This window comes from Vicugna pacos, chromosome 11 (genome assembly GCF_048564905.1).
Source record: "Vicugna pacos chromosome 11, VicPac4, whole genome shotgun sequence".
Taxonomy (NCBI): Eukaryota; Metazoa; Chordata; class Mammalia; order Artiodactyla; family Camelidae; genus Vicugna; species Vicugna pacos.
In genome coordinates, this window is record NC_132997.1 from 87,602,164 (window position 1) to 87,625,190 (window position 23,027).

A 23,027-nucleotide genomic window follows, 5' to 3' on the forward strand; every position below is an offset into this window, starting at 1 on the left:
AGAACTTTTCCTCTTCAGGACTGTTTCTCCTAATATTTTGGTACCTTGAATATGAGGGTAACTAAGCCAAAACCAAACCAAACCGAACCAAAACCAAAACCTCCTAAAAACAAGGATGTGGCATCACTTTGTAACTCACATCGGAAACAATGAAAGCAAACCCGTCTGGCCAACTCGGGTCAGGCAGTGATGAGACTCACTCTGACAGTAAGAATTTGCTGGAAGGCTGTGATCAATTGTTCTCACCAGTGTCCCTGCTATCTTTGAGATACGAGGGTGGAAGGGGTTGGAGAACTCACACTCCACATGTCTGGCCCTCCTCTCCAAGACCCGCCACATACAAGCAGTTTCCTCCTAGAGTGACAGTCTTCCAATCACAGGCATATCTCAGAATGAGAAAATTACCAAATCTGAGTACAATGCAAAAGAAAGGCGTCACATAACAACACTACTCAAAAAGTCCGACTTCTCAATCCATTTCCCAATCAAAACAAGAGAACTGACACCATCACCACGCAGCCCTCCTAAAAGAGATGTCATGAGAAGATGAATAGCACCTAACATGAACTGCCCACTTCTCACGTGGCAGGCCCTGTGCTGAGCACTTCCCAGGAATGATCGGATTTAATTCTTTCAATAACCCCATGAAGTAGGTTCTGCTACCAATCCTATTTTATGGATCTGGGGAGAGTCACGTACAGGTAGGCGAGGGTCAGGATTTGAAGCCGGACAGTCAGGAGGCAGAGCCCAAGCTCTTTGTCCCGGCACTAAATTGTTTGCCCACATTGTCAGGCGAGTGTGATCATTTATTTCTCATCAACATAGCTTTGGGACAAATGAAGTGAAAGCAAGAGAAAAATATTGAGATGAACTGGTGGAAAAGAGTGCCTGCTAACTGAAAATGGTTTTACTGCCACCAGCTTATCAGAAGCCTGCAACAGCTCAGTGCTGGGGTGGGTGGGGTAGGACAGGGTGTACCCCAGGACAGTCAGACGTCTTCGGTTGCTGGCGTTGCTATGACAAAGCCTTGTTTTCATTAACAAGCAGCAAGGACACTGTGGGAATAGCCTAAATGCACTCTGAGCTTTGGGGTCTCTCCCATGTTACTCATCCTTATTTTTGCCAAATGTGGGTCAGGGATACATTCTGTCTTTGCTGTAATGATGCACCTGGGGATGGCTCTGAAGTGTTTTGTGCTCGCGTGTCCTGTGCACACTGATAGGGACACAGTTACTGGAGAATGCGAGCATGTGTCAAGAAGGGGTCTCTCCTGCTCCCTTCCAGGGATGACAACAGAGGGAAAACGTCTCCTGGCTGAACTAGCCTGTCCCAGCTGTCTCTCTCTCTCTCTCTCTCCCTTCCTTCTTCACTGCACAGTGCTCTGTGAGTTACACAGGCTTTCTCAGAAGCATTTATCTTGCTCATTTACTCTGTTAATATTGTTGCACTAAAGGTTTTAAGAGTTCTCCGATGATCTGAATTCTCGTCAAGTCCGATTAATTCTTCAAAGATTCTCAGATCTCATATTGGAATCACCTCCAATTTGCATACACCTGCCCTGAGTTCTTTGATTCCAAAATAAAGATTTCAGAGATTCATAGTCAGTTTTCAAAGTCAAGCTGACGTTCACCAAGTCCGTGGCTGCTCTAGCCCTTGTCAGAGAGCTCCCTGTGCCAGGTGTACCTTCAGTCAACTTAGCGTCTTAGAGGAATGCTCCAGCTGTCTCTCAGAGATTTGGAATCTGCTCTCTCTCTCACTGCATCTGCCACCATTTGCCTTCGTTTTCTTCTGACCTCCTAACCTTACTGTAAAGTTTACTTCCGCAGGCATCTTGTTTATGGGTTGGGTTACCTTCTTGCTTGCCTATTTGCTTACTTTGGCCATTATTTGTTTAAAATAAAATAGTGGGATAACACATAACTCTGTCTAGTATAATCTAGTGGTGTTAACCCAGTGGGGTTAAAAGGCTGGCTCTGGAGTCCAGTACCCTGGTTCACACACTGGCTCTACTAGTTGTGTGACATTACATGAGTGTCTCTTGTCCTTTTCTTTCCTCTCTCTCTCTCTCTCTCTTTTCCCCCTTTTAACTCCCTTGAGCTTCAACTTCTCTCCTTATAGAATGGAGGAGGTGGTATTTCTGGCACCTACTTCATAGGGATAAATGAGATGCTACGCATAAAGCTTCAAGCACCTTGCCTGGCACATGGCAACTATCCAGCATTTCCCAGACACCTGACATCAGGCTGGAGTTCTTAGCCAGTTCATCTCCTATAACGAAGGCCAGCGCTGCCTCTGTCTGGCTCTGCACAACAGGATAGTCCTTTCAGATGTGAGCCCTGTAGACGGGACTCCCCTAGAGTTCTCTGTACCTACCACCCTTGGACACCTTCCCATCGGAACTCAGAGACATTAATTATCTCTGCATGTGGGGCAGCAGACGCACCTGGAGCTGAGAGCTGTCCTTCCCCTTCTGGGGAACTCCAGGAAGGGACTCTGTATCCTCCCCGGACGGTCACTTCCTGCTCGCATCTGGGCTCTAGTCACTAACGCCCTTCCACGCCAGATGGCAAAGAGCTTGCACAGGCCTGTCTTAGCTGCCACAGCAGCTCTGCTTTGCTGACTCTTGAACTGTGCTCTAAGCTTAAACGGCACACACAAATCGCCTGCTTTTGGCCACAGCCCCTCCTGGCTTGCACAGTGTATTTGCTCAACCAGCAGAGGGTAGAGATCTCTCCCTTATGAAGATAATAACATTACTTCTAAAAACGAGACTATTACTGTTGAAGTTTTCATCTTAAATATTTAGAATTTCAGTTCTAACCATGTAGAATTCTAAACATGGTGAATTTTATTTTTTCAATGTGTTTTAAGGGGTTAATTAAAAAAAAAAAGCCAAATCCTAGTATTACATCATAGGACAAAAGTAATCCAAATGGTTCAAGACCAAATGCAAATGTAATTTGAGAGAAGTATTTTAAAATGAGAGGAAATAAACATGCTGAATTTTCAATGAACGCCTTCTGCATTACTAAAAGGACCCCTTTTCTCCTTCTAGCTGTATTTTCCCCCTAATTAAAACATAACCTGCTGAGGGTCTCTGATGGCTTTCATCTTCAAAAGGCACAAAGCTGTCTTCCAACATAGCAGCTCAGATCCACTCACTCAAACTAAAGCTCACCTTCACCTCAAAACCAACAACTTACTGACATGTTTCCCCTGCTTCCAATCCCACTGACAGCTTCTTGTTTATCATTAACTTAATTCTAGTGTCACCTCTTTGGGTTGTTACAAAGTTACAGATGACCTATGTTTCCACATGAGCCTTAGGGGCAATTATTTAACCCAAATTACTATTTCGAACCGTTCAAACAGCCAAGTAAACAACACTGACTCACCAAATTAAGTCAATAACCCAAAGAGGTCCATAGCCTTTGTTTCTGGCATTCTCTACAAGAGTTACGATGAACAAAATTATCCTCTTGCCTATATTATAAATGAAGATAATTTCAAATATTTATCCCCAGAGGTATGCTCACCTCTGCTGTACACAGAAAAGGAAACAAGGACCTGTTAAAGCAGATACAATTTATTTACTCTCCTTTAATCCCTCTTTCTTTCATGCCTTACAGAAAAAAACAACTTGAAAGCACAGTTGGAAAAATTCAATTCTTTCTTTTGATGCCATCTTTGGGGAAAAAAAAAAAAGAGTAGGAGGAAGGGTGGAAAAAACAAGGTAGACATAGGAAGGGTTTTAGACTGGCTGTGATCTCTCAAAGTATTCTGCCAACAAGATTAGGCAAATAAGTTAATCCTTGTTTTGGCAACAAGAGGAAAGGCCCCTTCAGTAAGAAGCTTCTAGTTGTATGTGGTGGTCCTCACTCAATCTCGCGTGAAGAAGGGGTCTCCATCTACATTTATTTCTCCAGCACATCTTCATATACTTACTTTTGACTCCAAAGAGGCTTTTTATTTTTCTCAAAGGAAAAAAAAAATCAACAAAGAGAGATCTCACCAGAAGACCAGTTGTTCATTTCAACAGGAAAAAGAAAAAATGGCATCTGACCACTAACAGTAGATGCTTGAAAATGCACATCTCTTTGTTTTCTCTACGAAATCTTTGTAAAAATCCCTCTGACTACCTTTCACTTGACATTTCCCCCTATGCCTGGTCTTCGTCCATCTGTCCTACAACTTTTGTCAATTCCGAAGGCACAATCACAGAAGGTAAATTACATGGAAGAGAATTTTTTATATTTCCACCCCAGTTCTCATCGTTTTTCAGATACTGACCATTAAAAACACTTACCAGAGCTCTGCCTGGAGATTAAGCAGGGAAATGACATTTTCCATTTATTTTCACTTATGGGCCACCTCGCACGCCTGGTCCCTTCTTAGCAGGAAACTGTGGGAGAGCTCTCTGCTGTCCCTGCCCTCCCCCCACTCAGCAGGAACAGGGATGCAACAACTATGCTCATCTAATTTGCATTCATCCAAAGCCATGCTCTAAGAAGGGAGAGAAACTACAGGCAACTGGCAACCAGACCGGAGAGATCGGATGAACACATATGGGACAACTACTGATATAAGGTGATTGACACCTTATACGAAGTGCTGCTAAGGCGGGACAGTACCTGCCTTGGGTTTCTGTTGAAGTTCACTAGACAAGGTGGTGATAATAGCTGCAGAAGAAGGAATACTCTTAAAATCTGCATATATTAAGTGTTCACTGCTAAGTCAGGAAAGGAATTCCCTTTAGAAAAAGAAATTTGTGTTTGCGAGGAAGCAGGAAGGGCTCACCGGCACACATCCCCTTCTCCGGGCACGTTGCACAACTGCCTCTACCATGGCCAAGAGGCCTCTCTGTCCTTAAAGTATAAATCTGAACACCTGTATGTTCTGATGAATTGTAAAGACACATCAAAAAGAATAAACTATCCAGACAAAGCAAAAGCTGGGGGAAAAAAGCAGTATGTATGGTGGCAACATTAATAAAACAATAACCAACAACACTATTTCCTTGTTCTAGACACACTTAAAGCCTTTAAAGCCTCTAATTAGCTCCTTTGTAGAAATATACACACAGTGTTTGGTATATGACAGGTTTGCAAGTGCATACGTTACAATACAGTGAATGTTAGTTTCAGAAGAAAAAAAAATCTCATGCCCATTTTGAATGGCAGTCATTCATGCTTTAGCTTCCAAAGGCACAGCAGAGAAGCCCTTTTTTAGAATGAAAGCAAGTGATCCACTCAATTGTTACAAACGCGGTCCTGGGAATATCATGTGCTTTGTCTCTGGTGAATTACCACAAGGAATTACAAATGCTTAGTACTGACTTTTACCTACAGACAAAATTTACTATTCCTCTAAAACTCCTCTGAGTAAGCAAAATCATAGTGTGTTTTTCTTAGGTAATTATATTTTCATCATCTTCTTTTACCTAAAATTCATCAAGAGGAAAGAAGCGGGGGATTTCAGAATAAAAATAATAAAATGACTTTCCTCCACAACAGAGCCAGGCTTATTTCTGGGGCACGGAGTGCTGAATGTCCCTGCAAGGAGTACAGTTTAGCTAACAACTAAAGGTGTTTTCACCAACCTGATCTGCTGAGATGGTGAGCTGCTGTGTAAGCCACAGCGTTTAGAAGATCAAAACGTCCGGGTGACCTGAGAATTGCTTTGGCATTTTCAGGCTTCTCAAAGGCTCTGGTGAACTGCTCCTTAATGGCCAATGGGTGAAGGGAGGCCTTGTCAAAGGGCCCATTTTCTCTGCCAGGGCCCAAGCTGTTTATGCTTTTCTGTGATGGGGCTACGGTTGACTTCACTGATATTTAAGGCTGGATAATGGGAATCAGATGCCTCTTTTGAACAACAGGGTAGGAAGAAAGAGGTTTTTAAAAACAGACCTCTCTCTCTGTCTTTCCTCCACCAACCCATCACTTCTCAAGATGCTTTACATCTCTTATACTTAATGATCTGGAGCAAACCCAAAAATTTCACACTTGATGATGGTATTTTTCTCAAGTTGTGAAAATGAATTACTTGGCGATAGTCTTAGGCTAGTAAATAGAACACTATTTGAGTTATAAAGTGTACTTTTGGGAGAAAAAACCCCAAAAGCTATAGAAAAAGCACCTTCTTGCCAAGTAGGCACTAATTCTGAGCACTGATTTGCAGTGGGGATGATCTTTGGCTGTTTCTCGGATTCATGACATTATGAGTTCAGTGTATGTGAAACCCTGCCCCCCAATTTTAAGATAGAGGAAGATTATCTGACAAATACACGTTGGATGTAATCCATCCAGCGTCACAGGCCAATGCAATGCACCCCAGCCCTGGAGTCTGCAGTTAAGTCTTGCTGCTCATAATCTGCATAGCGTTGGGCCGACTTCATTCTACAGATGAGAAAAGTTAGCAGGTTGGTGTCTAAAAGGTTTCTTTCTACTCTGAATCTCTGTACTTCTAAATATCTTCCAAGTCATTTAAAGAAAGAGAAGGTTTAATGTAAGTAGATCCAAACCCAAACTCTTCTCGGCCGCAGTGCAGCCTGGCACAGGCAACAGGCCGAGGCACAAAGCCCAGACTAAAGAGCTGTGTTGCAACCCTGAGTTGTCAACAGACCCTACAAAATGGGTTTCATCTGGACAAAGACAGGATTGTGAAGTCACTCGTAATTTCAAGGGCCAAGGCTTCAACTGATTCTAAGAAACGCTGAAAGAACGTCAAGCGTGTGCAAGGAATACAGTCTCCTGCCTCGCTGCTCATCTGGAGAGCTGACCGAGTCCCCTCCCTGCTCCTGTAGGATGCTCTGGGCAGGGGGCGCCGCCCTTAAACACCATCTCTGCCTGATGCACCGTCGGACTCGCCAGTCTTCCGTGCTCTCCTCTTTTTTTTGTCTTCCCAGATTTCTCTCTCACTCTCTCCTTGTAGAACAAGGAAAAAACCTGAGTGATGGTTTCAACGTTACTGCTGCTAACTCTGGGGAAGTTAGTTAACTACGATGGGTCTCGGTCTCTTCATCTTTAAGGTGGGAAAGGTGAGCTACTTCATGGGAATTCTTCGGGAGAGCCGACAGGCATCTATGTAAATCCCCCGGTCTCTGCAGAGCAGGACCTGGTCTTGTTTGTTTCCTTTCCCACTTTGCTACTCCTTCCTTGAGCCAAACCCCTCCCTCCTCAAATGTGGCGTTTCCCCAGCTCTCATCACCAGGCCCACCCCTTTCTCATCATCTCTACATGTTCAAATCTCACACAGTCTCCAAAATGCAACTCAAAGACCACTCCTCCCAGGAAGTGTCCCTCGGGCTCCTTTCCCTCACCTGACATTCCCTGACCTTCCCGATCCATATCCTGTGGTACGTTTCTGTATCATGTTATAACCATGTACCTGTCTTTTCTTCCTGACTATACCCAGATGCTTGGCAAATACGTGTTCAGCAAACAAAGGTGTGAACACACGACCAAAAGGGTAGCTTCTAATGTGCTGGCTGCTCATTGCACTGAAGACAATGCTTTAGCCGCTGCTCTAAAGGAAAACATTGTCCAGAGAAGAAAACAGCCGGAATCAGAGTGTGAGATGCACTCCGTGGGGTGAGATGCAGCATCTGCCTCTGCGGGAGCTGAGAGTTATGCGGGGGAAGCAGCACAGGGAGGAAAAGCAACAGAAGCCTGGGGCCCAGGACGGTGGCTCCAGCCTCCGCTCAGACGCAGCTCCAACCTGCAGAGACGGGGACCGTCCTGTGCGTCGAATCAGACTTTTGGGATAAAAGAAAGCAGATGGAGAGCGACGAATGTATGGTGGCTGCCATGAAACATGAAAAAGGGAAGAATGAAATAAACAAACAAATAGCCTCAATTCAGGAACACTATTAAAAAAAAGCAAAGACCCTTAGGAAAACTAATTTGATAGTAAGCAACAAGTGCTATCACTTGAGTTGACGTCTATGTGTATGTTTGTGTGTATATTTTGTGGTCCATGTTGAAAAGCAGAGTAACTGGTCTTCAAGTTGCAGTATATTTTCCTATGTTCCAACCCCTTATCATTCCTTTCCATTTATTTTGGCTTAGACATTCTTATATATGAAGGGTAAGAAGCCACTGCAACCACTGTTCTTAAAAATCTGTTGTTAGAAACGCCCTACAAGTTCTTGAGATGCTGAGAATGTGGATTACTCAGTGGGGTTACTGAAAGATTCTTAAAACATTTTCATTTTGCTATGGTAACTGCACTAATGTGACAGCCTGGAGATCTTGGCTCAAGACTGAGATCTGTAGACACACCCTTAAGAGATCACAAGATCTACTCCCTTCTTCAAAATCTACCCCTTTTTAAGCCCCACCAACGTCAGCATGTACCCCACTTGGGGCGCATCAGAACCTCTTCCCTGCAGAGATGCATGGTCCTCCTTACTGCTGGGTGAGGGAGCAGAGGCTGGCCTAACCCCCTGAGTGGTAAGTGCTGGCTTTAGGAGAAGAGCTTTGGAATTCTCTGGAAAGTTTCATTAAAGGAAGAAAAAAAACAACAGCTCCTCTTGGCCAGAATGAGTAGAAGTATTTCACTAGTTGTTTTTGTAAGCTTATCCAAAACAGTTCCATCAAGATGCGATCAACAGTGTTGATATTAAAAAAAAAATCATTTTAGTAACACAACCTGCAAATTCAAGCAGTCCTTATAGAGAAAAGACATGGTCTATTCAGTCTGGCCTGGTTAGCATTCTTCTCGTCTCCCAAAAGACTTCATCAGGGATGAAGTAAAAATGATTATTCAAAAAACTGAAGGCAATACTGCAGAGGCAGTGCAAACCGCTAGCCAGCTGGGTGGTTTGGGTGCAGCATCCACAAGTTCTGATGTGAATTTTACATTCTTATAACACAAGTGAGAATATGCACTATCTTTAATGTTCTAGTATTTTATAATGATACCCATTTTCTATTTTTAATCTTTAAAAAAATTTTTTTAATTTTGGGGGGAGGTATTTTTTTTTTAATTTATTTCCTGTTTTAACAGAAGTACTGGGGATTGAATCCAGGACCTCTTGCATGCTAAGCCCACACTCTAGCACTGAGCTATACCCCTCCCCTCACCAATGATACCCCATTTTCAAAGCATCCATGGATTCTCTCAAATCCCAGACTCTGGTGACCGTTCCTGGTTGATGGGCTAGAGAGTTAAGTACACACACACAAGCTGAAGGTGTACGTTGAAACAAGGACCAAATCATTCTAATACTGGTGGCAAATTCCTCTCCAGTTTGGTCTTTAATCAATTAGTTTGAGAAAAAGTGATTTTCTTCCCCCTCTACTTAAAATATGCTCACATTAATTGTGAATTCTAAGACAAGTCCTTTTATTCAGGGTCACAGGCAAGGGACAAGTTTCTAAATTATCTGAATGGCAAAATATCTCCCTCTGATCTTATAAATGAAGGGGAGGGAAAAAGAAAAAAAGCAAAAGAAAAATAAAGCTCCCAGGCAGACATGGGCTTCATTGAAGAGAATAAAGGGAAGATAGTGGAAAATGAAAATAAGAGCTGACATTCCCAGGGTGGCAGGCCAAAGAAAAAAAGTTGGGTCTTGCTGATAATCATTTCTCTGACGCCAAGTCACTCCTTCAGCAGTGACACCTTAGTGGCTAGGTCACACTGATGGACCATCTGTGCACTGCTGGGGATTACATACATAGCTCCATCAAGATGAAATGATACTACATTCTAGGGTCTGGCTTCCAAAATAAGTCCAGGCCATTCTTTTCCCTGAGACACTCTACTCCCTAAGGTGGAGAAGTCGAACTCCAGTTTTTTCCAAGGGTCCCACTAAGATAGTTAAACTATCTTAGGGACAGTGGACTGGAGTCCAGTCTGATTACTGCTCTAAAAAATACTCCCAGGTGAGAAACTGGGGGCATCTGAGTAAGATAGAGATTATGATCATGGCCCTCCAACTGTGTACAGCTCTTTGCCTCTGAAACAAATAAAATACTGTCATCTGGAGGTGGTCTGAGTATTGTACAGAAGGCTGTACAAGTGAGAGAGAACTTTTGCCCATGTGCTCAATGTTCTAGGATGGTTTATGGAATCATTCTGGTGCTACTTAAGGGTTAAGTGACAGAAACAATCAAGAACACTTGTTCGTGTTGTCACATCTGGGCTCATCCTGATTGTCCCCAAAGGTTTTATCTGACAAATCAACAGCTTTTGGAGATGGAGGCCACTTGGGCAATTTGGACTTGAGCGGCTAGTAAAATGTAGCAAGAGTTGAGCCATGGCTGCAGAGGTTGGGTTGGAGTGGTGCATTTTTGGACTAAGCCCAAAAAAGCCTGGTGAGGAGGTCACCAGACGTTGGACCTAGAATTTGATGAAACACTTGTAAAGTCTGACTTCTCCTTTGAATGCTTTCCTAAGAACCTGACTCAAGAGGCAAGGCTTATTTTGTCCAACACGAGCATTTGGAACAAAACCCACAATCAATTTAAGGTAGGAGAGAACCTCCTTTTCTGGCCAAATGGCCTTTCAACTTGGTCTGCTGTAGAGCAAAAAAAAAAAAAGTCATAAAGGAATTTCATCCAAACTCCAGTCCCAAGCATCAGGCATCACAGCTCGAATGGCTTCCTTACCCGCAGCTTTTCCTCCGTCTTGGTGGATTGCTTACAGTCGGGGTGCCAAACGGTAGAACCTGGAAAGACAATGCACAGCTAAGAATTAAGGAAATAGAAAGAAGCCACAGTCCTAGTAATCAGAACCTCTGAGAATGGCCTGTGCCCAAATGAATCATCACAACTCCACCTCCAGGTCAGTTTCCCTCATCTTGTCTGAGCTTGTTCTATAAAACTCATAATCCTAGACCACAGAGACCACTAACTGGGCACAGGAATGCTCTGATGAAAGAGACATTTAATTCTCGACTGGGTGGTGGTGATTTTTAAAAACCATATCATTATCTTTTAAAAGTAATGTCTGCGTGCTTACTAACAGCTGCGTTTAATTTCAGAAATACAAGCCACAAGCCATGTTTAAATAACACCAAAACCACCAAGCAATTTAGAGGGAAATAAAGTCAAACCAGACCGGCTACATCCAGAAGCAAACCTCACTGGATTTTTTTTGTTGATCCAATTATCCATAGTCATGTACACAGATACGGGAAATCAATCCAACTGGCAGAAAGGTTGAAAGTTACGTTCGAAATTCAAAAGTTTCCTTTAACTTTTAACCTTTTAATTAACTTCTAAAAAGTCTTCAGTTTTAAACTAGTGAAGTTAACTACTTAATCATCATTTTGTGTTCCTGGACTAATGCCTCACTCTAGGACTGTAAAGCACCTTCCTGGAGGGTACCAGTAGCACAGAACTAAGCGAAACACTTATACTCAACAGAAAGCTCTTATAGGAATCCAGTGCCTGCCTATATGACTTCAGATGCCTCTATAAATAATACATGCAGTCATACGACTATGGATAAGACCTATATGCATGTCCTATGTTCCAATAAGGGTATGTCCAAATGTGGGGATGGACAGAAGAGCTTGAAGGGGCACTTAAAAAGACTTGAGCAAATAAAGTTACTAAATTGAAAGCCATCAGCGAATGATGTAAATTTAATAAGAGTCTCAGTATGCATATTAGACTCCCTGCATTTCACTGTTGAAATCTTTCTCTCTTCAAGCAGCAATCTGTGTGTACTCAGAAAGCTATCAAATTAAAATAACTCTCGAATTATTTTATACCAACTGAGCTAAACTACTATTAAATTGATGACTAGGAAAATACAGTTTATATCAGAATAATACTTTAATCCCTATTTAACAATCATTTCTGTTTTGCTTAACTCCGGGCCAAAAAAAAAAAATCAAACAAACAAAAACCAGACAGGCACACAGTCTGTTCAGCACTAACATTTATTCTGGGGCTGGCGACAAAGCACAGGACATCCTCTTAATGTGGAGAGCCCAGAGCCGGGGGCCGGGGCTGGGCCCAGGGGCAGCCTGTGCTGTGGAGGTTCTATGCAGCAGGAGTCCTGGCCCAGAATCCCGTGTGTGCACATGGCATCACACTGTTCTCCTGAGGTCAGGCGCACGGGGAACGTGACCCAGAGAGGACACCTGATGCTGGGGAAGATGAAGCTGCTCATTCTTCAAAGACATGCCGAGGGCAGGTGGAGAATGCCGAAGCCTAATTCCAGAAGGGATTTACAACAATCCCTGAAATCTGACTGCAGCCCATCTTAACTGAGAGCCGTTTACTTGTCGTATGAACGTGCCGTGCTGTGCGCAGCCTGAGATCACTCTGCTCGGCTTCCAGAACCACATGACCATGCAGAGCCGCACCCAGAGCCTTGAGCCTTGGCTCTCAGCAGACGCACGGGTGATATGCACTCGTGGGTCTTGGATTTTGAGGGCTGTCACTGAAGCACTCAAACCTAAAACAGAGCCTGGAGACCAAATGAAGAATCAATCTGCTCCGTGCTGAAAATGGAAAGTGACACCTGCCTCTTGCTCCCACGGATTCACAGACTGTCCTCGGGGAAATATGTCATGTGAAGCCCACGTGAGACCACGGACTTGGTGCTTGTCACTTGCCTTTCTCGGGGGCTTTTAAAATTCAGTGATATTTTTAATTATACTTTTTCAGAGAGATCATTCTAAAGCGAAAAGGATGTTTGGGTTGTCAGTGTCTCATAGAGATAGCATTTTTAAGGGAAGAGCAGCCAAAGCTTTGCTCTAATACTTAATTCTTTCTGGAGACTTTTCTTAGTTGCGTAAAAACAAAACAGAGCAAAGCAAACCATGCATTAAAACTACACACAGTGTTACATGCAGAGAGAGATGAAGAAATGGCACGCCAAGGCCGATGAGACCCAGTAATTAGCAAAAATGAACAAGCAATAGCTCTTACGGATCTTGCTACTTTTACTGATAAGCCCTTGTCTATTTAATGACTCCTTTTCCTGCTAAAAATAGTAAAATGCTTGCACAGATGGTGCTGTTTGACTGGGGGAGAACCCTCCCCTCAAGCTCTCTGGGCATCTTCAGAATTTTAGAGAAGGAGATAAAAACTAATGACACTCGTACACTAGGAAAATTTCTCAAAATTATTTTTCATAAAAAAGAAAAAAAACAAAACAAAAACCCAGCCCTCTGGTAATGAGCACTTCCTTGGCACCAGAAACTTCTCAATTTCTCTTTCAGGGACTTTGAGTGTGTTCTCTCTCACTTTCTGTCTCTCATTCTTTCAATACGACAGTTATACCATCTTAGTGGGATGAAATACATCTGTTATGCAATTCACCAAAAATGAGATTTTTTTTCTTCCTGCAAGCCTGGGTAAGAGCAGCCTGGGAGGTACACCCCACCTTCCTCCCTGCAAAAAAATCCTTCCCCCAGGATAGTGAAGTGAGAAAAGACAAAGTAGCCATCCATTGTGTAGCATTTCTAGAAATGCTTTTCCTCTTTTTATCTTTTGTTTCCCAAGCATATTCCCAGGGGGTTGAGGGTGGGGTCAGGAGAGGAATAGCTGATTTTCAGTCTTGCCTTACACCTCCACAGCCCCAAACATCAAGTCCAATTCATTCATTCCAGAAGCAGCACATTCATTTGTTAACAGCCTCAGAGGCTCACTGCCAGCATGTCAAATGCTTGGCTGATTAACACTAACTGATGCGGTAACATTTGGCTACATTCATCTTGGCTCTGGGTAGCCTTGTAGCTAATGAAATGCCTCCTCTAAAAACAAACAAACTACAGCAAGGCTTTCTTTCTCCAGGTGGGAAGAACTTACTGGGTTCTTGAGTCCACCTTACCTTGAAGATACATTTCCTCTCCTTCTGTGAACATCTGGTTGCATCTGCTGCATCGTGCACAGCTGGGGTGGTAGTGTTTGTCGCCTGCCTGGAGGAGAAGAGGTAGGAGATAGTTAGCCTACTCCTGGTCACTGCTCCCAGCCTCTTTTCTGGACATGGGAAGTTAGAGGAAAAGAGAAGAGGCTACGGCAGGAAAAAATAATTGTCCAACTGACCAAACTTCCTATACCAACAGCCCTGGAAGCTGAAGCCGCCCCCACTGGAACTGGGAGGGGCTCAGAGACCAGCTACTCATGCCTGCCGTGTGGGGCTGCCTTGCCTCTTGGGGTTTCTGGCTGCCAGCTCTCTCTTGGCTTGCGTGCTCCTGGCTGGTTGCCAGTTACACGTCATGTGCCTGAGATGAGTCCACTCCATCTCCCAAGAAACTCCACCTCAAACACATGAACATCTGAATTGATGTTGGAGGCCAGTGTTGGTTTGTACTACAGCAATACAAAGAAAGGCTCCTTATTTAGAAGGGTCTTGCTTTCTCAGCTAAACAGTCTGAAAATAATAAAATCTTCCCAGCTTACATCAAGATGAGAGACTGCTTTTTATCTTGGAAGGAGCCCCAATTCTCCTCTATGCTGCTTACAATTTATCTTTTGCCAAAGTCTCCTTTTAATTGTTTTCTAAAGAAGGCATTTTACTGAGGTGGCTCTGCATTACTCATCAGCATTTCACATTCTTAAATATGACAGATGCCATCACAGCAGGTGCTGACTTCCCCAAAGCAAAATGTCACTGGACACACAGATAATTCTCGAGACAGGTGCCAAGTCACATTAGAGCCATGCTCCAAGTGCACGCTTGACAGAACGAGATCTTTTCGTTCATAGCCAAGCAAGAAAACTTATCACCTAAAAATGATCAAAGGTACTCTGCAATTATATTTCATTACTCAACTGTGAAAACATTTCTTTTGCATTAACTGTGTGCAAGGCAGTGCTGAGAGCCCAGAGTTAGAAGTGGCTGCACCCGGGGCTGGCAGGAAATCAGAGGTCAGGTAGTGATTTCTTTCTCACACCCTCCTGTAGAAACCATGAAACCACTTAGCCAACTAGAGTGTGAGATGGTGTTCAGCTACTCAAGATAACCAAGTGGGAAAAAAATGGAAGTTATTTAAAAGTAGAAGCCAGGAATGAAGTCTTTTCAGTGGTGCCTGCCAGAAAATTCCAGAAGCGGAATTTTGCTCTTATCCATACAGTACTTTTTTTTTTGTTTATTTTTCTCTAAAGGATGTGGTGGTGGTGGTGAAGGGAAATATTACCACAAAGCAGCTCCTTCCCTTAAGCCTTCCAGAGTCCTATGTGACTGAGAGGAGGAAGAGAGAAAGTATTACTCAGTTCTAAACCATGTTGAGTCAGCTGGGGTGTCAATGCTGGGAGGTCCTAGTCAGTTAGGACAATCTCTGAATTCTCGAGGAAAATGTAGGGGAGAATGAAAGCCCCTGGTGCTGTCTGCAGTGAAAAGCACACCCCTCAGTAAGCTAGAAATAGAAAGAAATTTTTTCAAGCTGATAAAATGTATCTACCATATTCAGTGGTGGAACATTAGAAGCATTCCCATTAAAGACAGGAACCAGGCAGAGATGGACAATTTCACCAATGCTTTTCAACATTGCTTTAGTCTCAGACAATGTAATAGATCAAGGAAAAGAAGTAAGTATGAAGGTCACTAATAAAAGAGTGCAGTCAAGTAGCTAGATTAAAAATTAATATATAAGCCCAATAGTTTCCCTATTTATTAGCAATATAAATTAAGTCCGTGTGATGGGAAAACAGGATTCCATTTGTAAATAATAGCAACAAATAAATGCTTCAGTGCAAAGTGTACATAAGGATAACTGTAGAACTTAACTGATGGACATGAAAGACTTAAACAGAGACATATGGTATTTCTGATAGGAAAACTAAATATTGTAAAGATGCCAATTTATCTAAAATAAACCTAATTAACGTAATATATTGGCAATCAAAATACGCACAGGAGTTTCTTCTACAGAACCTGACAAACTGATTTTACAAGTTCACATGGAGGAAAAAAATGCACGGAAATAAAAAAACTGTTTTTGAAAAAGAGAGTAGCAGTGAAAGGGGATTTTCCCTTCCCAATTAAAAAGTTCTTCTAAGGCTAAAATAATTCACGTGTTTTAATGTTTGTTCAGGAATAGAAAATAAATCAGGGGAACAGAAGAGAAGAACCAAGTGCACAGCCATACTTACACAAGAGAATTATGATAAAAGGGGATGTTTTCAAATGAGTTGAAAAAAATGTATTATTCAATTGACGGTGAGAATAATGGGTTCTCCACTAGGTAAATCTAGATTCCTAACTCACAACCCATACAAAAATAAATTCTAGAGAGGTACAAAGTCAAAAATAGATACAAAATCATAAAAATATTAGAAGAACATATAGGAGATTATTTTAACAAACTCGGGGTAGGAAGGCTTTCCTAAGCAGGGCAAAGCCTAGAAACAATAAAGACAGACATTGACTGATTGTACACATACACACACACACGCACACACACACACACTCTAGGCATAAAGCACAGTTAGAAGAGAGGTCGCAGACAGGGATAAAATATTTGCCATGCATTTCAGAAGAAAGATTATTATCCAGAATATATAAAGAGCATCTATAATGAAAAACAAATGGTAATATGGGAAAAAGGCAATTTCCAGAGGAAGTACAGATGACCCCCCAAAATAATTAGTTCAGCTCCACCAGGAATCAGAGAAACGCAACTAAAAAATTTTTTTATCAAATTGGCAAAGATAAAAAGATTTTTTTCTTTATCAAATAGGCAAAAAAAAAAAGACTCATGAGGAAATTAGCATTCTCACATTGTTGGTGAGCAAAATTACTTTTGGAAGGCAATATTTATTGAAATTTAATATGTACATACTACTCTCTGAACAATTCCACTTGTAAAAGCTATTCTGCAGGAATTTTCACAGCTGTGCCCAAAAGTGTATGGATTAAGGATATTCAGTACTACCTTATTTATAAGGGGAAAGAACAAAGAAACAGAAATGACTTAAATAAGAAACTAGTGAAACAAAATATTGAATCACATGTATCCATCAAAAGAATAAAGTAAACTTACATGTACTCACATGGAAGGAGTTCACACTAATATTACTAAGAGAAAAAAAATCAAATGGAAAAACGATGCCTATGAGACAGCCACATATAGTAGGACTCAAAAATGTGTAGGTACTGGGGTAGGTCTGACTGGATTCAAATCCAGTTTCAGCTCTATGTGGTTTTGTGAAGGTGACATTCTCTCTAATCTTCACTTCCATATCTGTAAAATGGGTAGAATAATAGTACTGACCTCAGGAAGTTAATGAGAGGACTAGTATATTGCCTGGCACTTCCATCCATCAGTCCTGTAAGTCAGGCACTGTTCTATGATTTCTGCCGGAGGGGACACACATGTGAATGTACACTGATGCTATGTGTGTGCCCTGCATGAGGAGAAGACAGGGCACACCAGGGAGAAAGCACACCAAGTAGTTTTCTGTGGCTACTTGTGGGAAGAGAGGAAGAGTAGGGATGGGACACTATTTCCTTGGTATGCTTCTGTATCGCGTTGATCTTCTACAACAAGAATTCATTTTTATGTTACTGTGTAATAAAGAAATAAAGACCAAGAAGGAAAAAGTCCATTGTCTCTTAGGGTCATAACACCCAAGCTTGAGTTTTTTATTCCAGCCTTGTACTGGAAATGTGATCTTGGGCAAATCACAAATTCTTGGAAACCCTACAGCGAAGTAGAGATGATGTTAATGGTGACGATAACAATAAAAGTGAACATTTTTATTGTGATTATTCTGTGTCAGTCATTGTTCCACACATTAAATGTCATAAAAATTTAGTTATTTGTTTCATAATAACCTACTAAGGCTATCATTCCCTACTGTATAGAGGAGGAAGCGGAGGCTTGGAGAGGTTTCTGAACTTGTCCCTGGTCACACAACTACAGCCATGTACAAACCAAGGCACAGCCAGGATGCAAATCCACCTGTTCTTTTATTTATTTTATTTTATTTCTATTTTATTATTTTTTTAAATTTTATTTTGTTGAGTTATAGTCAGTTTACAATGTTGTGTCAATTTCCAGTGTAGAGCACACTTTTTCAGTTATACATGAACATACATATACTCACTGTCGCATTCTTTTTCACCATGAGCTACCACAAGATCTTGTATATATTCCCCTATGCCATACAGTATAGTCTTGTTTATCTATTCTATATATACCTGCCAGTATCTACAAATTTCCAACACCCAGTCTGTCTCTTCCCACCCCCTCCCCTCTTGGCAACCACAAGTTTGTATTCCATGTCTGTGAGTCTGTTTCTGTTTTGCATTTATGTTCAGTTGTCTTCGTCTTTTCTTTTCTTTTTTTTTGGAGCCCCTGTTCTTAACTAGTACCATAACTAATAACCATACAGTACCCCACTGCTATATCTACCTCACGGTGATGTTTGGGTGGACGATCAGATGACATTTGAAAATGCTGTGATGCACTGCACATGACAATAATCATAATAATAGGAATAACATAATAACCTCTGCACAAGGATGGGTCTAGGGCCAGCCACAAAAAGAAGGCTTGTAGCGTGGTCTGGGATGCTGAAAACAGGCTCTCTGGATGCCGCCCCCTCCCAAGGACAGGCGAAGGAGAGGAACTGTGTTATATGAACTGTCACACAAGACGGATGGAAGATCGTCATGGCCTTAAGTGGCAGAGCTCTGCTCCATAAATCACTGGCAAAAACACTGCAAAGAAACACTGCCAGCGAAGTGCCAGGGACATCGGCCTTGACCCCGGTGCTTGCTCCACCCCACGATGCTGAACATGTCAGGAAGCATGGTGAGCCAGAACCAAAGGGCAGTTGCACAGCCGTTAAAAAAATCTTTCTGTTTTCGCAGCAGTGCAGGCCTGTTTTAGGAGGCGGGGGTGGGGGCTGTGGGGTCAAGTGCTCAGGATAAGGCAGCCCCTCTGCAGGTGCGAGCCGCCCCCTCTCTGTTTCACTTCCTCCTACGCAGGCACCCATGACGGTTCACAGACAAGCCCCGTGCACTGGGCTGGGAAAAGTATCAGAGCTGAACACAGACGGGGTTATATGCAAATGCACCAACAAAAAGGATGTAGGGGAATCCAAATCCATTAAATTAGAGTCGCTTTTAAGAAGAAAGAAAAGTATTTCAGGTCATGAGCAAAATGAGACTAAACAGTGCCTATACAAGAATAGACGAGGAACATACAATTCATTGTGGACAGGAGGCTCTTGATGACAAACTTTGAAAGCATAGTGCGGGCTTTGTGGTGACAGGTGACTTCATAAGCGGTGGTTACTGGGAACCTGGCCCCAGGCCCACACCCTGCAATTCCAGCTCTGCCTGAGCCTGAGAGCCCAGATGTCCCCGAGGGCTTGCCACAGCCCTGTCCTCACCATTCTCCACCCATCTTTGTACCCTGCTGTTTAAAAAATTACAACCTTATTTCTTTATTTTCATATTCAAAATGCACACCTTAAAATTCCACACTTTGGCTGGTATTAAACTCTATGGACCATAAATGATTTGCTTATTTAGCTGAGTTTCATAAAGCACCTGCATACACATTCAAAGTGCTAAAAATCGCTTACCTTTAATAGTCCTGACCAAGTCAGACTTCTGTGATTATTATTCTTACTTAGTTCATCTCTAAACTGAAGTATAAACTTCATCATACAGGCTAGAACCTGAGGAAATACCATCTGTATAAGGCAGGATTCGGTACAAGGCACCAAATTTGTTTAGAAACCCATCGTCGGAAAGAGCAGAAGGGAGTTCTGAACCTCTTGTGGACTCAGGGTGCAAAGAAAGGCCTACAGGGTTTGGAATCAGGAGATCTGAGTATTACTTCTTTACTTCTGACTCATGAGACCTCAGTTACGTCACTGCTCACTCTCTCCAAGCCCCAGGCCCCTCATCTGTAAAAAGTGAAGGCCTGGACTAGACGATTTCAAGTCCCGTTTTGTTGTAAAATTCTATGATTCTCTGTGAAATCCTGTACCTCTACAAGCTCACATGGCAGTGTTAGCAGAACAGCAATTTGAGTAGAGAAAGGACATTCTTGACGGCAGAGAATAGAGCTTAAAGGAAGACTCCATAGTGTCTGACAGCCAGAAGGAATTCTGACGTCCTGACTGAGCCCTGTGCCAACGTCACAGGCCACCGGGAGGGGAACAGAGGACTGTAATTATAGACCCCGGCCTTGGAGAGATGATCTGCTTAGCTCCTGGACGGCTAACTGTCCTTCTCAGTTTCTCCTTACCCGTTGGAGTGCTCTACACCTGATCCCAGCCCAGGAGATAGGGAACGTGGCCCTTGAGGTCAACTTTCAGCCATTTATAACTTGTGCCACGCCTGTTTCCCAAAAGGACTTCCAGATGCTTATCAGAGAAGGCCATGATCTGAAAACAATGGAACAAAAACCTTAGAGGAAAAGAAAAATCAAAAGACTCCAAACTCAGGCAAACATGTTTGTTGTGATCTGAGCTTCTCAGCAGATGAAGACAAAAGGGAAAATGGGCCACAAAAGTCTCCCTGTGTGAACAGATGGCCACAGACAATCGTCACTGCACAGGCAAGGCTTCCTGATTCTATATTAATAACAGTCAGCGTCGGCTGAAGTGCAATAGGGCCTTGCTCTGTTCCCGGCGTGGCACCAAGGACTCTGAGGGACGGGTCTCACAACAGCCCTGTGAAGTGGCTGCTATTTTACAGTCTTGTTCTGCAGGCAAAGAAACGCAAGCTCAAAGTGAACAATTTCTCCAAAGCGCCCAGTGCTTCCAAAAAGCAGAGCCAGGCTTTTGAGTCCAGGTCGCCTGACTCCGAGCCTACTCCTGCTTAAACGGCCTCCACAAAGCACCAAAGGGATTCCCATCGGGGGATCTCAGCTCTGGAACTGTGAGATAACTTCCACACGAACTTTGCTGATGGCTGGAAAAGTCCAAGCAGTTGTCTCCCATATAGACCCTTGAGAAAAACCAAGGGAGCCGCACTAAAAGGTCAAAAGGGCATTGAATGAAGTCATGGTCATAGGGGAAGTTAAACTATCAAGGTCTAGGTTTGCAGGGTTGTTTTTTTTTTTTTAAAAGATCTAACTTGATTCAGAGATGGTGCTCAGAAACCCAAAGGAATATAAAAATTGCTTTTCTGTCCCTCAGACTCTCACAAACACAGCTCTGTTTGATGGTGCTTTCAGACCAAGGACAAGCCAACACTTGGAGATTAATGTGTTGGCCTAGATTAGGAGTTCTCTAACTTCACTCTGCATAAGCAACACGCAGGAGCCTTTTTAAAATGGGATCAATGGCCCTAGGGTGGGGCCTAGAAATCGGCTACTTTTTTAATTTTATAAGCACTGAAATAAGTCTATGCAGATCATCATGAACTGGAAACCTGATAGTAGATGAATAAGCCAAAGGGAGTAGCAAGGATGTGTTGCTTACGTGGCAGGTGCATGGGTGGCGAGGGAGAGGCAGAATCATGCTAGTTCCCTGCTCTGCTCCTCCAGAAAGGCAGTGTGGGGGCTGACTCAGCCTTCTTGGCATCTGCTGTTTTTCCCCTTGAAATGGGAGAGGTTTCCAATGCAACTGGACTGGCTTGATCTCAAAGCTGCCACTCACCTGTTCTGAGAGACTTTTTTTTCCTGATGCAGCATCCTAATCAGGAAGGATAATGAGGGTGTGCCTTGGCCCAAAGTCGGTTTCTGGGCAAAGGTGGATAAATCAGTCCGCCTACGCAGCTTTCACAAAACCCAGAGGGCTCTCTACAAGTCTGTGCAAAGCCAGTCTGTATGGAGAAGAGCATCCTGCAGCCCCACTGCCTCACCCGCTGCAGCCCCTACCCCAAACCGTGTGTTACGTCAGGGGGAGGGGTGGCAGCTCATAGCCCCAAGTGAAGATGCATAAAACAGTGCAAAGAGATATATACCATTGCCTTCCAATGCTCTGGTTTCCTTTGACCAGCTCAAAACAGAAAAGAATTTAAAAGGCAGCAATATCCCAGCATAAAAGCATACTGGCTTTTTGGAGGTGGTTACTGCTTTCTCATCTCCTTCCAAGGAATTAAGTGCAAAAACTTTTAAGCAGTTTTTGCAACTTAACAGTGCTAGATAATCATTATCTGTAAATGTGTGCATTCCTGAAAGACCTAACCAGTCTCTTCAAATTGATAGATTCAGTTCAATCTCTACCAAAATCCTAGCCAGATGATTCATAAATTGACAAGCTGATCCTAAAATGTATATGGCAATGCAAAGGACCTAGGAGAGTCAAAAATTTTTGAAAAAGAATAGGATAATGTTGGAGGACTTAAACTACCCGATTTCAAAACTTACTATAAAGCTGTTAAGTAATCAAGACAGCGTGGTGTTGGCTTTGGGACAAATATAAAGGTTAATGAAACAGACAAGACAGTTCCAAAATAAACCTATACATTTACAGTCAATTGATTTTCAACAAAATGCCAAGGCAGTTTGATGGGGAAGGGATAGTCTTTCCTACAAATGATGATGGAACAATTGGACTTACATATCCAATCAAACCCCTACCTCACATCATACATAAAAATTAACTTCAAATGGATCACAGACCTACATATAAATGCTACAACTATACAACTCCTAGACAAAAACATGAAAGAAAATCTTTGTGACTGTGGTTTAAGCAATATTACACAAAAGCATAATCATAAAAGACAAAAACTGACCAGTTGGATGTTGTCAAGATTAAAACATTTTACTCTTCAAAAAACATCAGGCGAATGGAAAGATCTGTCACTGACTGGAAGAAATTTCTGCAAATCATATCTTTAAAAAGGAAGTATCCAGAATATACAAAGAGCTATTACCACTCAATAACGAGAGGCCAAGCAACTAATTAAAACATGAGCAAAAGATTTAAATAACACTTTACCAAAGAAGACACACGCATGCTGAATAAGCATATGAAAATATTTTAAACATTGTTAGTCATTAGGAAAATAAAATTAAAGCCACAATGAAGTACTACTACACACCAACGACAACGGCTACAATTAAAAAGACTGACCACAGCATGTGTGAGGGGGATACGGAGAAAGCAGAACCCTCATCCACCACTGGTGAGAATGAAAAATGGTACAGC

The 23,027-nt window shown here is 42.5% G+C and overlaps 1 protein-coding gene across 6 annotated transcripts in view; it reads right to left on the minus strand.

Annotated features, from left to right (window-relative positions):
- The window catches only part of ABLIM1 (actin binding LIM protein 1), a 278,222-nt gene that overhangs the window by 36,739 nt on the left and 218,456 nt on the right, over window positions 1-23,027 (minus strand). For all 6 annotated transcript variants that reach the window (XR_012077601.1, XR_012077602.1, XR_012077599.1 and 3 more), the window contains exons 7-8: window positions 13,792-13,879; window positions 10,611-10,669 (exon numbers count right to left, since the gene is read on the minus strand). Coding sequence is in view for 1 of the 6 variants with exons in the window: in XM_072971942.1 (XP_072828043.1) it covers window positions 10,611-10,669; window positions 13,792-13,879 (147 nt within the window). In the remaining 5 variants the exon portion in view is untranslated. The remainder of the gene's footprint in view (window positions 1-10,610; window positions 10,670-13,791; window positions 13,880-23,027) is intronic.